Source organism: Nicotiana attenuata, unplaced genomic scaffold, assembly GCF_001879085.1.
Source record: "Nicotiana attenuata strain UT unplaced genomic scaffold, NIATTr2, whole genome shotgun sequence".
NCBI lineage: Eukaryota > Viridiplantae > Streptophyta > Magnoliopsida > Solanales > Solanaceae > Nicotiana > Nicotiana attenuata.
Window position 1 is genome coordinate 89,330 of NW_017673449.1, and position 15,509 is coordinate 104,838.

The window sequence follows — 15,509 nt, forward strand, 5'->3', positions numbered from 1 at the left end:
TAAATTTTTTAAGCTTAAATATTAGCGGCATATGACCATTAGCCAGTAAAAGATATCCTTTTACCGGCAATAAAAAATAATAGCCACTAAAAATTACTAATTAAAATTAATCTTTTATTATTTTAACTTTTCCTCCGCACAAAAAAGAGAAACATTTTTCCCTCTAATTTTTTTGTATACCCTTTATCGATTCCCTCCAAATTAGAAAAATAACAGAACTAATTTCGTTTCCCTCTCCAGTTGTATCGCTGCATCGTTTCCCTCCCAATTAGAAAACAATTGAACTAATTTCGTTTCCCTCCCCAGTTGAATCGCTGCCAAAAAAAAGAAACTATCTAGCTGCTGCGTCAAAAAAACCTAACACGCTGCTGCGTCAAAAAAACCTAACACGCTGCTGCGTCAACTCCACCGCGTCAACGGTAGTGCGATTTACAGTGTGTAAACAGCAGTGGCCATCTTCTTCCTAGGTAAATTCTCTTCTCTTAGATTTACAATCGATTTACAGTAGATCAGTTCAAATCGATTTACAGTGCGTCAAGGGTAGTGTTAACTTCTCTTCTTCCAATCGATTTACAGTAAATTTACAGTAAATCAGTTCCTTGTAATCGATTTACAGTAGATTTTTGATTGATGTTGGTCGATTGATTTACAGTAAATCAGTTCCTAACTCGTTGTTGCGTCAACTAGAAAGAATCAACTAGCTAGACATGGACAAAGGCTGAGTTAATTGCTGTTATTGAGGAGGTGATCTGATGAGAGGTTCAGATGAAACAGAGAAACTAGGACATTGCACTGCTGCTTTAGGATTCGATACCGACCCTTTTCCTAGATGATTAGGCTTCTCGAACTCTTCATTTTCGTGCCTAATTTCCGTTAGCATTGCAGCTATATCCTTCATTGTTGGTCTTTCATCTGGGCACGAATTAACACAAAGTAGTGCCACCCCAAGAACTTGAAGCATCTCTTGTGTTTGTGTACCAGACCTTAAAAGTAATTGCTGATCAAGAATTGTTGTGAATTTCTTGTGTTTTAATCTTAGCTCCTGATTTACCCAAGTAACAATGTGGGCACCTTCTGGTATCCGGGAATCGGTTGGTTCCATCCCTGTTAGGACCTCAAGAAGCACAATGCCGTAGCTATAGACATCACTCTTCTCGGTTACTCTGAGGATATATCCATATTCTGCTATATAGGACCAAAACATTTAGAATGCTATCCAAATTTAGTACTCATACCCTATTTATTCCCACAATACGTCTGTGCACATCACATTTCGCGGGGTACAAGACTAATATAGTGAGCTTAAAGTGTTTTTTAAAATTAATATTCAAGAGTGCTAGCATAATATTATGTAAAATGTTTAGCACTTAGCAAAGTTATATCTAAATATCTGTTATAATGAGATATCTAATTTGACCTCTTCAAGAGAAGAATGATGTTTTTGCATGAAAATTTTAATAAAATGTACTTACCAGGAGCTATATATCCATAGGAACCAGCTATTATGGTTGAAGCTCTTGAAATATCTGATGCTGTATTTAAGAGCTTTGCAAGTCCAAAATCTGCAAGAGCAATCTTGTAGCAGTCCTGCTAAACTCCCTGAGCTGCTCCTAATATGATATTATACCTAGCACCCCAATCCAGAAATACTCTCTTCTCATGCCACAGTCCTGCTAAACTCCCATTACTAATGTAATGAAACAAGAGCAATCTTGTTTTGCCGTTAATTAGCACAAAAAAATGGAAATGAGAAAATTTAAAAGTTAGAGGCACCTACTATCCAGGACTCAAAAACTTTTGGCGGATTATAAAAGATTGCAAGACCTAGCCTCTCTGGATAACGATCTTGTAGTACACGTGCTGTTTCGCGAGTCACCTTTACTGATATGCTTGACATGTTCCACCCTTCAAAGTCAATAAACCAAAGCATTCGCTCCTGACCAAATTTTAAATCCAGTATGGCATTCTCCATGCAGTAGACTAAATATCTCATTTGCTTCTCTACCGAGTGTGGGTTCTGAAAGAGCCAGGAGAATATAAAAAGATATTAGAAAAATAGAAGTTACAATATCGGAGTCGACAGAAGCTCATTATGGGAACTGCTTCTCATTATATATGTACCTGTATTCCAGGCCTCATGACAAGAACAATCCTTCCATACTTGTCAAAGTAGTTGGCTTTGTAAACTTTTCCAGTTTCTGCTTGTTGAGCAATATCATCCTAATTAGACACAAACTATGGATCAACATATTTAATCTAAAAAATGCAAACATATGAATACTACAGAACCATGATTATCGCAACTAAATATTCAACACACACTAGTTCATACCCATAGGCAGTATATCTACGCAAAAATGAGTATCTTCCACAATAGTTTGAAATTTCTTATATATAGTGATCAAGGAGCAGGAATTTCTATTTCACATTATATCCATAATGTTAGAAAATAATAAAGAATAGAGGCATTGGAACCGTACCCAACGGATCATCTTTTATATCCTGGGCTGTTATACTATTGTATCACATTGAGAATTTACTCCACAATGTTTCCATTGTTCCCTTTTTCTTTTGCCAAAGTCTGCATGTTAGTTGGTTTGCATCGCACAGAACGTCCAGCCTTAAAATATTTGTATAATACATAAGTTTAATAAGTCCATTATTAAAAAGTTTATGAATAATTATGTTAAAAATTGGCAAGTTATCTTTGGCTTACATGTTTGTTCTATGATGACTATGATCTGTTTATAAATAGCAAAATATTCCATATTGATTTAGCCCCCATGTAGTAGCCATATGTCACTGCAATCATCGTTTTATAGTTAAAAAAGTCCACACCCTTTTACGCTTTGCATAATCTGTTGAATTTTTTAAGTTTATTTACTCTGTCTCTTTCTTGTCATGTTTTGTTTTAGTCGTCTTTAACTGAAACTTTATATGGATGTTTTCATCGCAATCATATTATCTTTTTTAATTTATAGTAGTATACTTTTAATATATAAAATAACTTATATTCTATTTAGCTTTAGAACTAGTTAAACTGATTTTAGGTATGCTCAATTTTTGTTTAAAGTTTATAAGATATCATTTTAATATTTCAATGACAGAGACGTACCCTAGCAAATAGAAGCAATAGGGCCAAGCAAACTATGCCTCACACAGGAGGATCAAAAAGTATTGCCACCTTGATGAATGAGCAGGTAAACCTGTGAATACTACAAACTATAATATTTTAACCTTTTTTTGTCATGAAAACATATACGATATCATTTTTATTGTATTAGGCTGTAAACGGGATAGAGCCTACACGAGCAGAAATTTTCCTATTAACTCATAAAAAACGTAAGGATGGTAGGCCACTAGATGATGATTCTGTAAAGATAATCGTAAGATTTATTCTTTCTTTATTTTTTGGTTTCATGACTCTGTCAAACAATGTGCATTTTTTCCTATTTATGAATTCCAAAGTGGATTTATTGTGTATTCTATGGTCAGGAAATGATAAATGAAAAGATGAGCAATAGTGAGAGATCTACTAAGCAACCTCCTCGTAGTGTTGCTTGGAAAGGCGATGTGTATTCCCAGGTGTTGGGAAATGAAAAAAATGGGTATGTTCGTGGTTTAGGGCTTGGTCCAACTCCTTCTGTTCTATGGGGTAGTAGGTCTTCCTTAGGAAATATTGTTGCAGATGATTCTTCTAATGAGGTTATACAAAGGTTAGAACAACACATAATCGAGTTAAAGGAGAAACAAAATAATAAAATGAATATTATGAAACAAAATCAGGAGAATATGCAATCAGAATTACTCCAAATGAGATAATTAATGCGCAAATATGCTCCTAATGCATCTATGCCTCAAAGCAGCAATGGCACCTTGGGTGAAGAGGTAACTCCATTTAATAAACTTTAGATATTTTAATTGAAATTCTAATCATATAAAAGTATTGTTAATTAATATGCTAATATTTATTAGATCCCCGACGCCAATAGTGGATATGAACGAGTACCACAAATATCAAGAATGCCTAGTGTTGCTGAAAATGCTCAACCTTCTCATGGTACTGCTCATCTTTGTCCTTCGTCGCTACTGTTTGAGTTTTCCTCCTTCGATTTTTATTAATTTGTTGTTGTATTTGGACTTTCCTTGGATGCTTCTTGCTTTAGATAATTTTCACTGATGTTGATGTCGCAAAGGTTGTGAGTAACAGCTGCAATCAAATCTGTTCTACTGGTTGATTTATGATTCGTGAAATCTGGAACATTTTGTTTGGTTGTGCAACTTGTATGTCTCTGGAACATTGATGTTCAAATAATAGCTGAAGCTTGACCAGGTTCTTCGTTATGTTAAGATTTTAATTCTTCGTTATGCACGATCAAAAGAATGTAGTTGTTTCTGCTTATAGATGTTAGCGTATTTGTTGTAGATACAAAGGGCAGAGCTTGCTTAAGACGATTCTGTTTCTAGACCAAAGTAATCCTTGAGTATTTGCTTCGAAGTTCTTCCAAATCCATTTTGCACTTGTTTCATGTCCTTCAGTTTCGAAATATGAGACATCATATCAGTGATGGTAGAAGAAAAATATCACAGTAATGGTTGAAGGATAGGTTTATAGAGAAAACATCACATCAAAATTCAAATTTTGATTGGATGCGTGAATTTCTTAATTCTTGAAAGTTACGACAGATTTTTAGAAGAGGAACTGTGACAAATATTCTGGAACATTTCAAATTGAGAAGAGTATCAGATAAATTGGAACGGAGTAACACTAACATCTTTAGTCCTAAGTTTCACTTTGAAAAATCACTTTAAGACCAAAGAAGGAAGAGGATGAGGTGAAATGTAATAAGTTTGTTACCTTTTACGTGTAAAAAACTGTTCCAACCTTAGCTTGTGAGTAGCGACACTATTTTCTTGACCCGTTTGATTTAGCAATTGATCACCTATTGCATTTTGGAAGCCCAAAATTACAACTGGACATTGTTCCTAGTAAATTTCTTTTGCATTGAAGATGCTGGGACTGGAATGTTGAATAATTATTGTAATAGCAGTTATATCTCTTGATCATTGATTGCTACAGACCAACTTCCTATGCAGTTGCACAAGTGCAAATACATGGCTCTATGCCATCATGTCTCATATTCCAGCATGTCAGAATAATGTAAGTTATCAACAGGTTTTAACCTACCTTAGATAGATAAAGAGCCTGGAGTTTCCTTCTTGACACTAGCACTACTAGATACTTAAGATTTGTGTTATTCATTTACAAATGCTTAACTTGGTGCTTAACTTTACAAATGCTTAAGTTAGCTCTGTTGTCTTTATCTCTTTTCCTCGTGCTTGAAATTTTTTTAACAGTAGCTCCTTGTGCCTATTGAAAACATAGTATTAGGTTGTATAGCTGAATTCACAGCCTTGTACAACCTCGAGAGTGCTGTAGTAGTAGGTACATCACCCTTAGCTGCTGGTTTTACTGATTTAAAAAGATCTGCACCTTCCTTATGTTGTTGCAGATTTCCAACATGCTCCTTAACAACCTCTGTTTCCCCCAAATTTTGAGTAACAGCTGTAGCAGCCAAATTTTGAGTAACAGCTGCAATCAAATCTGTTCTATTTGTTGATTTATGATTCGTGAAATCTGGAACATTTTGTTTGGTTGTGTAACTTGTATCTCTCTGGAACATTGATGTTCAAATAATAGCTGAAGCTTGACCAGGTTCTTCGTTATGTTAAGATTATGATTCTTCATTATGCACGATCAAAAGAATGCAGTTGTTTCTGCTTATAGATGTTAGCGTATTTGTTGTAGATACAAAGGGCAGAGCTTGCTTAAGACGATTTTGTTTCTAGACCAAAGTAATCCTTGAGTATTTGCTTCGAAGTTCTTCCAAATCCATTTTGCACTTGTTTCATGTCCTTCAGTTTCGAAATTTCTCACTTTATTTGGTCTACTCTTTTCAGGACAACATCAAGTAAGGTATCTGTTTCAACCATTGATGTAGGACTTGATAGATCTGATCTTTTCTTGTCAAGCTGTTCGTATAGATTCATGATATAGTTCTTTTGAGCAAAAAGCTTTTCCTCAGCAAGTCTGTACTCAAATTCTTGAGACTTCCTCAATGCCTGCAGTGTTTGACTGACAAAGTATCTAACAGCGATGGAATCTTCAAGATGTTTTTTCAATATTATACTTTATCCTTTAACACAATTATTTTATAATTTCAGGTCATACAGTTTGATGTTCGATAATTTAGCAGTTGGAAGATTTCAAAATGATGAGAAGTTGCGAAAATCATTTGAAGACCATCATTCTGGATTATTACTATGATGACATTAGCTATTTAGTCCAAACAATATATTTTTATGTTTTAAGTTACGATGATATTAATATTTTTAATTAGTACTTCCTTTTGTTTGTTAAGATTTAATGAGATATATTACATTTTTTTGAATTAATATTAATATATTTTATTATTTGGGTCATATTTTATACAAATGTAGTAACTATTATTAATTGTCGCCAAATTATTGATATTATCGCTAGTGACTTTTAAAGATATTGATTTTTAGCGGCAATTTAGTTAAACATATTAGCTATTAAAATGGACGCTGAAAGGGCAAACTAATTGCCGTTAAAGATGAAATTTTTTTAGCGACAATTATTTTGAATTTGGCGGCTATAAAAATGGATGGTAAATAAGTATAATTAGCCGTTTGGATTGGATTTAGTAGCCATTATAATTGCCATAAACAATTGCCACTAGAGATGCGAACGTTTAGCGGCAATTATTTTTAACTTAGTGGCTATAAAAATGGATGGTAAAGAAGTATAATTAGCCGTTTGGATTGGATTTAGTAGCCATTATAATTGCCACAAACAATTGCCGTTAGAGATACGAACGTTTAGCGGCAATTAGTTTGAATGTAGCGGCTATAAAAATAGCTGCTAAAGAAGTATAGTTGGCCGCTTTGGATTGGATTCAGTAGCCATTATAATTGCCGCAAACAATTGCCATTAAAGATAATAACTTTTAGCGGCAATAAATCATACCTTTTACCAGCGTTTGCGACAAAAGCCGCTAAAGGCTTTGCCGACCCCGGCACTAGCGGCAAAACACTAATGGCTGGTAAAAGATATAGCGGCTATAGTTATTGCCGCTAAAGCCGTTTTGTATTGCCGCTAAAGGTCTTTTTTGTAGTAGTGGAAACGCACCCATAACTGGAGTAACAAACAGGGGAACTCACCTCGATTAGCAAAACTGAAATGAAATACGGATGTTGCTCGTCTATAACAAACCAAAATCATACCTATATGACATCATCTGGCGCAGCGGCCTCAAGCCTACTATATGAATCACATCAACGGGCTGGGACTCACCCTCTTGGGTGCCCTTTACTCCCTAATACCTTGCTGTGATACATCTGTCCGAGACTTGGGACAATCTATCACCATGTGGCTAGTATCTCCACACTCAAAGCAACCCTTCTGCTGACGTGGCTGTGGGAACTGTGCGGTACGGGTACTTTGAGACCCATGAACACCTGAATCACTGTGCGAAAGCCTGAAGCGCAAACTGAACTGGCTGACCCACAAAATCTCTACCATGTCGCGCGCTGCCTCCAAAATAAGGACCAGCAGATCTCTCTGGTCTATGAGGCCCCCTCGACTCCCTGTACTCTCTCTCCTAATCTCGATATCCTCTCGCCCTCGGTCCCACATGCCATCTAACCGGCGAGCGATCCCTACCACCTGCTGAAACAAAACACTTAACTCTAATGCCCGAGCCATGCTGAACTGAATATCATGCCTGAGCCCCTCAATGAATCTACAGACTCGCTCTCTAACTGTAGCAACCAAGGCAAGTGCATGTCTGGCCAAATCACTAAATCTGACGAAGATAAAAGTTCAAACATCGAGATCAATGAACTCGCACGATAGGAATAAAAAAAGTGAGATTGTCCTAATAGTTCTGCAGCCTCTCGAAGATAAGTACAAACGTCTAAGTACCGATCCGCAAGACTCTTCTAAACTCACTTATGACTCGTAGCACCTAGAAACCTAGAGCTCTGATACCAACTTGTCACGATAAAATTTCTCCTCCGTTGGGTTTCGTGATGGCACCTAGTCTTAGGGACTAGGTAAGCCTAACACTTACTGATATCAACCATAATAAAGAAAGTCTAACAGTCTCAACATAGTAATCTTTATAGAATTACATCTTCCCAAAACCGGCGGTACAAGTCATAAGCTCTATAGTGTTTTTGCTACAACTTCTAAAGATAATTGTATGAAAAAAAATACAACACTGTGAATACAAAATAGGAAGGTGACTCCGAAACCTACGAACGCAGCAACAGGATTTCCTTGAGTTGCTTCGGCAAGAATCCGCGCAACTACTGACGATCAATACCTGGATCTGTATAAAAAAAATGTACAGTAGTGTAGTATGAGCATACCACAGTGGTGCCCAGTAAGTATCAAGACTAACCTCGGTGGAGTAGTGACGAGGAAAAGTCAAGACACCCGCTGGTCTAATAAACAAAACAAATATAAGTATAGGAACAACAATGCATGATTTCTACCTGTAGACTATGCGATATGGCTAACAATACGGTAATTGCAATAAGGAAAAGAACAACAAATACAGCGGAACACCATAATAAGGACACATAAGAGTGAACGGAAACACAACCCAAATCCAAAATCATGAATACAGTAAAGACAAGTAATAACTCAGCAACTACGATAGTTTTCATATCAGGTCTTAGCCAACAAACTCCAATCAATTAGTCCAAACCTTCAAGTATAAATCTTTCACCTAAGTTTTTGAATAGAAATTTTTAGAAATATAATCATTTCCAATAAAGATATTTTGGAATATACTTCCTTCAAATAAATATCTTTCAAACATAGTTCTTTCAAAATAAATACTTTTCGAATATAATCATTTCAAATAATAACCTTCGAATATAAGTCATCCTGTGACACCTTATCTCGTAATCATACAATACGAGTCTCAATACCTGAACCCCTAACACTTGGCATCATGTGCCCTCGTCACACCTCATAACAACATTGACCGTCACGACCCAAACCAATGGGCCGCGACGGGCAACCGTACCTTACTCAATCGAGTACCAACATAACGTATATTTTCATGTCATACTGTCAAAGATAACTAAGTAGGAAGGCTACCGTGAGATAAGTAGAATACAATATTTGATACTGACTTATACATAAGACATACGGGCCTATAAGACCAAAATAACCACTCGTACAGTGAACATAGGCTGACAAGGCCATACAATCTTTACACGACATCTGTCTACAAGCCTCTAAGAATACATAATATTCATAAAGGTCGGGACAGAGTCTCGCCATACCAAACAATACACGTCTAAATCATACCAACCAAACAAGAAACTCTGAAGCAAATGGAGCACACCAACATCTTCCGCTTAGCTGATAGCCTACTTGGAGGGCTCTCGACCTGTCTATTGGGATCTGCGGGCATGAAACGCAGCGGCCCCAGGCAAAAGGGCGTCAGTACGAATAATGTACCAAGTATGTAAGGCACATAAATAAGTACATAAAAGACATGGAAAAAATATAGAGTAAATGACTCAACCTGTAAGTTTGGATAACTCTGTAAATCATTAAATACTTATAGTATCATGCATATGCGTATTTGTAACGACTCGACCAGTCGTTTCATGAGTTACCGCTTTGTTTCTCCCATTTCTGCTTCTTTATGTTTTTCAGCTGTATTATGTGCTATCGGGTTGGTTGGTTCAGGTTCGGAGTGGTTTTGTAGAGTAATGAGACACTTAGTCTCTTTTGAGTAAGCTTAAGTTGGAAAAGTTAACCGGATATTGACTTATGGGTAGAAGGCCTCAGATGTGAATTTTGATTGTTCGGGTAGCTTCGTTAGGTTATTTGGGACTTAGGGGCATGATCGGAATGTGCTTTGGAGGTCCGTGGAAGATTTAGGCTTGAATTGGCGAAATTGGAAGTTTGGCGCTTTCCGGTTGGTAGTAGAAATTTTGATATCAGGGTCGGAATTGAATTCCGGAAGTTGGAGTAGGTCCGTTGTGTCATTTGGGATGTGTGTGCAAAATTTCAGGTCATTCGGACGAGGTTTGATAGACTTTTTCATTGAATTCGGAATTGGGATGTTTTGGAATCCTTAGGCTTGAATCCGAGGGTGATTTGATGTTTTGATGTTGTTTTGAGCGTCCCGAAGGTTGAAACAAGTTTGAATGATGTTATGGGATGTGTTGGAATGTTTAGTTGAGGTATCGAGCGCCTCGGGTGTGTTTCGGGTGCGTTTTGAGCGAATCCGGGCATTACCGGAAATCAGGCAATGGTTCTAGTGCTTAAATCTACCGCTGGGGCGGAAGTTTTTCCGCCGAGGTGGAAAAATGAGCGCTGAGGCGGTCCAGGGGAGAATCTGCAAGTTCGTTGGTCCGACTTCGGAAGCCTATATCTTTTGATCTACAAGGAATTTGAGATGATTCAAAAACGAAAGTTGTAGCCCTTCATGTCTAGTTTTCAGAAAGAGAAAGAAATCACAATTTGGAAATCTGTAGAGAAGGTTACTGCAAATATACTAAGGACTGTCTGTGCAGCCACCAAAACCGCGGTCACCGGTGATTTTCCGCAGTCAGCGGTGATGAGAATCCGAGAGGTGCACTATAAATACGAGATTTGGGGTTTTATTTTATATTTTGACCTACATAGCTCGGGCTTTTGCAAATTTTCGAGGGATTTTCATGAAAATCATCGGGCTAAGTGATTCAAACTCAATTTTGGCTAAAATACATGATTCTAACATTGGATTCATCATTTGAGTAGAGATTTGGGATGACAATTTGGGAAAAATTGTGGAACTTCATGAAATGAATTTTTGGGATTGGAAAGCCGATTCGGAGTCTGAATTGAGTGAAACTAGTATGGATAGTCTCATAATTGAATGGGTTGTCGGATGTTGAGACTTTGGTCGGGTTTCGAGACGTGGGCCTGGTGCCCGTCTTTTGAGTTGACTTTTTGACTTTTGGCCTTAAGCTTAGCATTTCCTTATGGGATTGATTCCTTTAGCTCGTGTTGATTGTATTGTATTGTTATGGCTAGATTCGGAGCATCCAGAGGCCAATTCGAGAGGCAAAGGCATCGCGGGCTAGAGTTTGGACCAGATTGAGGTAAGTAATGATTGTAAATATTGTCCTGAGGGTATGAAACTCCGGATTTTACATCGTTGTGCTATTTTGAGGTGACTCACATGCTAAATGATGAGCGTGGGGTCATGCACCATTGGGGAATGTGACTTGGTCCATCCTGTACGACTATTAAGTCATGTATTTGATTGAAAACTGTTTGATATTATTGTGTTTTGAAAAGTATTACTATGTTTGGGGCTGAATGCCGTGTTTGGGCCTTGTGCCGACTGTTTGGACCCTTAGGGGCTTGTTACTACTATTTCCTCACTGTTTTTGATAATATTTACACTCAGTCATGCCAAGCTTTCACTGATTTCATAACTTGGATTTTATTTACTCCTTTGATTTTATAAATGATATTTTGAGCCGAGTACCCATTTTACTGTTAGCCCGAGGGGCCTGAGTGAGTTCCAACTGAGTGAGGCCGAGGGCCTGTGTTGTGAGGACATGGGATCGGGCTGCACGCCGCAGCAAGTTGTACTGATTTGTGAGATATGATATACGAGAGGCCGAGGGCCTGATTTGTTATGCCACGAGATGGATTATGTTAGCGCTTGGGATGTAGGACCCCTCCGGAGTCTGTACACCCCCAGTGAGAGCGGGTACTCAGTGTAAGTGATGCGATATTGCTCGAGGGGTTGTTGTTGTTGTTGTTTCGTGTTGTTTCCCGAAGGGCTAATTACGAGTGATTGTGAGGTATCCCGAGGGGCTGGTTCTGTTGATATTGTTCCTGTGGGGCGACTTATGGTACATATTTTGTCCAAGGGGCTGTTTACGTTTCTATCATTTTAATCACTGCTTTCATCACTCGTTTGAAACTATTGAAAGATGTTTTAAAAAGGTTTTACTGAACTGAGTTGTTTTTACGAGTTAATTGATTTACTGTATTGTTCTGGACATATACTGTTTTGATGTAGTGCTATGACGTGGGATTACCTATTTTCTTACTGCTCAGCTGCTTTTACTTTTATTACTTACTGAGTTGGCGTACTCACATTACTCCCTACACCTTGTGTGCAGATCTAGGAGTCTCGAGACGCGATAGTGAGTGCTGATCAGTCTTCCAGCAGGTCTCCGGAGTTGACTAGGTAGCTGCTTGGCGTTCGCAGCCCAGTGCTTTTCCTTCCTATCTTATTCAGATTGTCGTAGTATTTCATTTTCAGACTATGTTGTCCTTTCATATTCCTAGACGAGTTGTAGTTGCTCATGACTGGTGACACCACGATGTTGGGCTTGTGTTATATTTCCGCAATGCTTGTTTAGACTTATATTATAGGCTTTTAGTTAAATAATGGTTTTAAATGACTTATTATGAATTCCTGGTTGATTTTAGGGTTTGTGTCGGCTGGCCTAGTTTCACGTTAGGCGCCATCACGACCGGGTCAGTTTTGGGTCATGACATGTTGGTATCAGAGCCTAGGTTACATAGGTCTCACGAGTCATGAGCAGGTTTAGTAGAGTCTCTCGGATCGGTACAGAGACGTATGTACTTATCCTCGGTAGGCTGCAGAACCTTTAGGAAAACTTCATATTCTTGAATTCCTATCGTGCGAATTTGTTGATTCTAGTACTAAACTTCTGTTATTCTATTCTCTCACAGATGGTGAGGACACGTGCTACCGGTCAGGATGGACGACCACTAGTACCACCAGCTGGGGCCACTAGAGACCGAGGACGCGGTCGAGGCCGTGGTACGGGAAGGGGTGTAGCCCGCCCAACAGCTAAGGCAGCACCTGCAAATCCACCAGCCGGCCCAGTTCATGATCAGGTCCCAGTTGTGGACGCTCTAGTAGCACCTGCTCAGGCACCGACTGTGCCGATTGTGATTCCAAGCCTTCAGGAGGCCCTAGCCCAGATTCTATCAATGTGCACTGGCCTAGCTCAGGCAGTCTCAGTTACTACGGCCGCAGCTACTTCTTAGGCCGGGGGAGGCACCCAGCCTCCCGGCGCTCGCACACTTGAGCAGTTCGTGCAGGGACTTCAGACACCGGGGGCACCCTCGGCCCAGCAGGTTGTAGCTGCTCAGGGCTATGTAGCTCCTGTTATGCCAGAGGACGAGCAGCGCAGATTGGAGAGGTTTGGGAGACTTCAGCCTCCGACTTTTAGTGGCACAGAGGGCGAGGATGCCCAGGGTTTCTTGGACAGTGTTAGAGGATGCTTCGGATAACGGGTATTTTGGAGACTAGTGGGGTCTTGTTCACTACTTTCCAGTTCTCAAGGGCTGCACTTAGTTGGTGGAGGCTTACGAGAGGCGTAGGCCGGTTGGAGTAGTGCCGCTTTCTTGGCAGCAGTTCTCTGTTCTTTTTTTTGGAGAAGTTTGTACCTGAGTCTTGCTAGGAGGAGCTGCGCAGGCAGTTGGAGCAGCTTCGTCAGGGCGACAGATTTGTTTCACAATATGAGATGCGATTCTCCGAGTTGGCTCGTCATGCGGTCTGGTTGGTTCCCACAGAGAGAGAAGATCAGGAGGTTTATAGATGGCCTTGGTTATCAGCTTCGGTTGCTTATAACCAGAGAGAGAGAGTGTCTGGTGCTACCTTCGATGAGGTTGTGGAAATAGCTCGACAGATTGAGATGGTTCGTGGTCAGGAGAGGTTTGAGAGGGAGACTAAGAGGCCTTATGGTCAGAGTGGATTCAGTGGTACTCATCACGGGGGTCGGTTTCAGCATGGCAGAAGTCGTCCTTTAAGGCATGCTCAGTCAGCTCGGCCAGGTTATTATGGAGCATTATCGAGCCATGGTTCTCACAGTTCTCATCAGGGTCATTCATCACTTAGTGCCCTTCCAGCCCAGAGTTTGTCCCGTGCTCCATTAGCATAGGGCTCTTTTGTACCATGTTCTTCTGCCAGTCATTCCGGTGCTAGGGGTTCCCTTCAGTCCTCGTCTCCAGTACTAGAGAGTTTTTATGAATTAGAGAGTTGGGGAATATGTGGAGGCAGTGTCCTCATCGCCTTGGGGGTTCATTTCAGTAGAAGAGTCAGCCATCAGCTTCAGCACCAGTTACTTTACCACCTGCCCAGCCAGCTAGGGGTGGAGGACAGTCAGCTAGGGGTCGCCCCAGAGGGGGAGGTCAATCAGGTGGTGGTCAGGCCCGTTTCTATGCACTCCCAGCTAGACCCGATGCTATTGCTTCGTATGCTGTGATTACAGGTATTGTTTCAGTCTGCCACAGAGATGCCTCTGTGTTATTTGATCCTGGTTCCACTTTTTCATATGTGTCATCATATTTTGCTTGTTATCTGGATATGCCCCGTGAGTCTCTTGTTTCGTCTGTTCGTGTATCTACTCTGGTGGGCGATACTGTTGTGTAGACTGTGTATAGCGGTCATGTGTGGTGACTATTGGGGGTCTGGAGACCCGAATGGACCTTCTGTTACTTTGTATGGTTGATTTTGATGTGATTTTGGGCGTGGATTGGTTATCTCCGTGCCGTGCTATTCTGGATTGTCATGCTAAGACAGTGATGTTGGCTGTGTCGGGTGTTCCAAGGATTGAGTGGTGAGGTTCGACTGATTTTATTCCCAGTAGGGTGATTTCATTTCTAAAGGCCCAGCGGATGGTCGGGAAGGGTTGTCTTTCATACTTAGCCTTTGTGAGGGATGTTAGTGCAGAGACTCCTAGTATTGATTTAGTCCCGGTAGTGAGGGACTTTCCAGATGTGTTTCCTGCAGACCTGCCGGGCATGCCACCGGACAGGGATATTGATTTTGGTATTGATCTGGTGCCGGTCACTCAGCCCATTTCTATTACACCGTATCGTATGGCACCAACGGAGTTGATGGAGTTGAAGGAGCAGCTTCAGGAACTCCTTGATAAGGGGTTTATCGGGCCTAGTGTGTCGCCGTGGGGTGCGCCTGTCCTATTTGTGAAGAAGAATGATGGCACTAAGATGTGCATTGATTACAGACAATTGAACAAGGTCACAATAAAAAACAAGATTCCTTTGCCTCGTATCGATGATTTATTTGACCAGCTTCAGGGAGCGAGGGTGTTCTCCAAGATTGATCTCCGTTTAGGGTATCACCAGTTGAAGATCAGGGACTCGGATATTCTTAAGACAGCTTTCAGGACCCGATATGGTCATTATGAGTTCCTTGTGATGTCTTTTGGGCTGACCAATGCCCCGACAACATTCATGCATCTGATGAACAACGTGTTCTGGCCTTATCTCGACTCGTTCATTATTGTATTCATTGATGATATTCTGGTATACTCACGTAGTTAGGAGGAGCACGCGGAGCATTCGAGAGTTGTGTTGCAGAGATTGAGGGAAAAGCTTTATGCAAAGTCTCCAA

General features: G+C 40.0%; 1 protein-coding gene across 10 annotated transcripts; it reads left to right on the plus strand.

Moving 5' to 3' along the window:
• Positions 1-208: 208 nt before the first annotated feature.
• Positions 209-6,483, plus strand: LOC109216403. Of its 10 annotated transcripts, XM_019380552.1 has the most exons (6): positions 209-467; positions 3,108-3,888; positions 3,976-4,060; positions 5,098-5,161; positions 5,962-5,977; positions 6,226-6,483. In XM_019380552.1, the coding sequence occupies exons 2-6, from the start codon at positions 3,826-3,828 to the stop codon at positions 6,247-6,249; spliced, it is 252 nt and encodes an 83-aa protein (XP_019236097.1). In that variant the 5' UTR covers positions 209-467; positions 3,108-3,825; the 3' UTR covers positions 6,250-6,483. The 10 variants fall into 10 exon arrangements, 5 of the variants coding, with proteins under 5 accessions (XP_019236097.1, XP_019236094.1, XP_019236093.1 ...); XM_019380549.1 differs by having other exon boundaries at positions 5,962-6,483; XM_019380548.1 differs by lacking the exon at positions 5,962-5,977.
• The last annotated feature ends 9,026 nt before the right edge of the window (positions 6,484-15,509 follow it).

What these genes read in the sequence shown, in the direction of transcription:
- LOC109216403 (XM_019380548.1), top strand. Translation starts at nt 3,826, where the DNA reads ATGCGCAAATATGCTCCTAATGCATCTATGCCTCAAAGCAGCAATGGC. An exon ending in AAATGCTCAACCTTCTCATG is followed by an intron (nt 4,061 to 5,097) that starts GTACTGCTCATC and finishes CTTCCTATGCAG; the next exon opens with TTGCACAAGTGCAAATACAT. An exon ending in TTCCAGCATGTCAGAATAAT is followed by an intron (nt 5,162 to 6,225) that starts GTAAGTTATCAA and finishes TTATAATTTCAG; the next exon opens with GTCATACAGTTTGATGTTCG.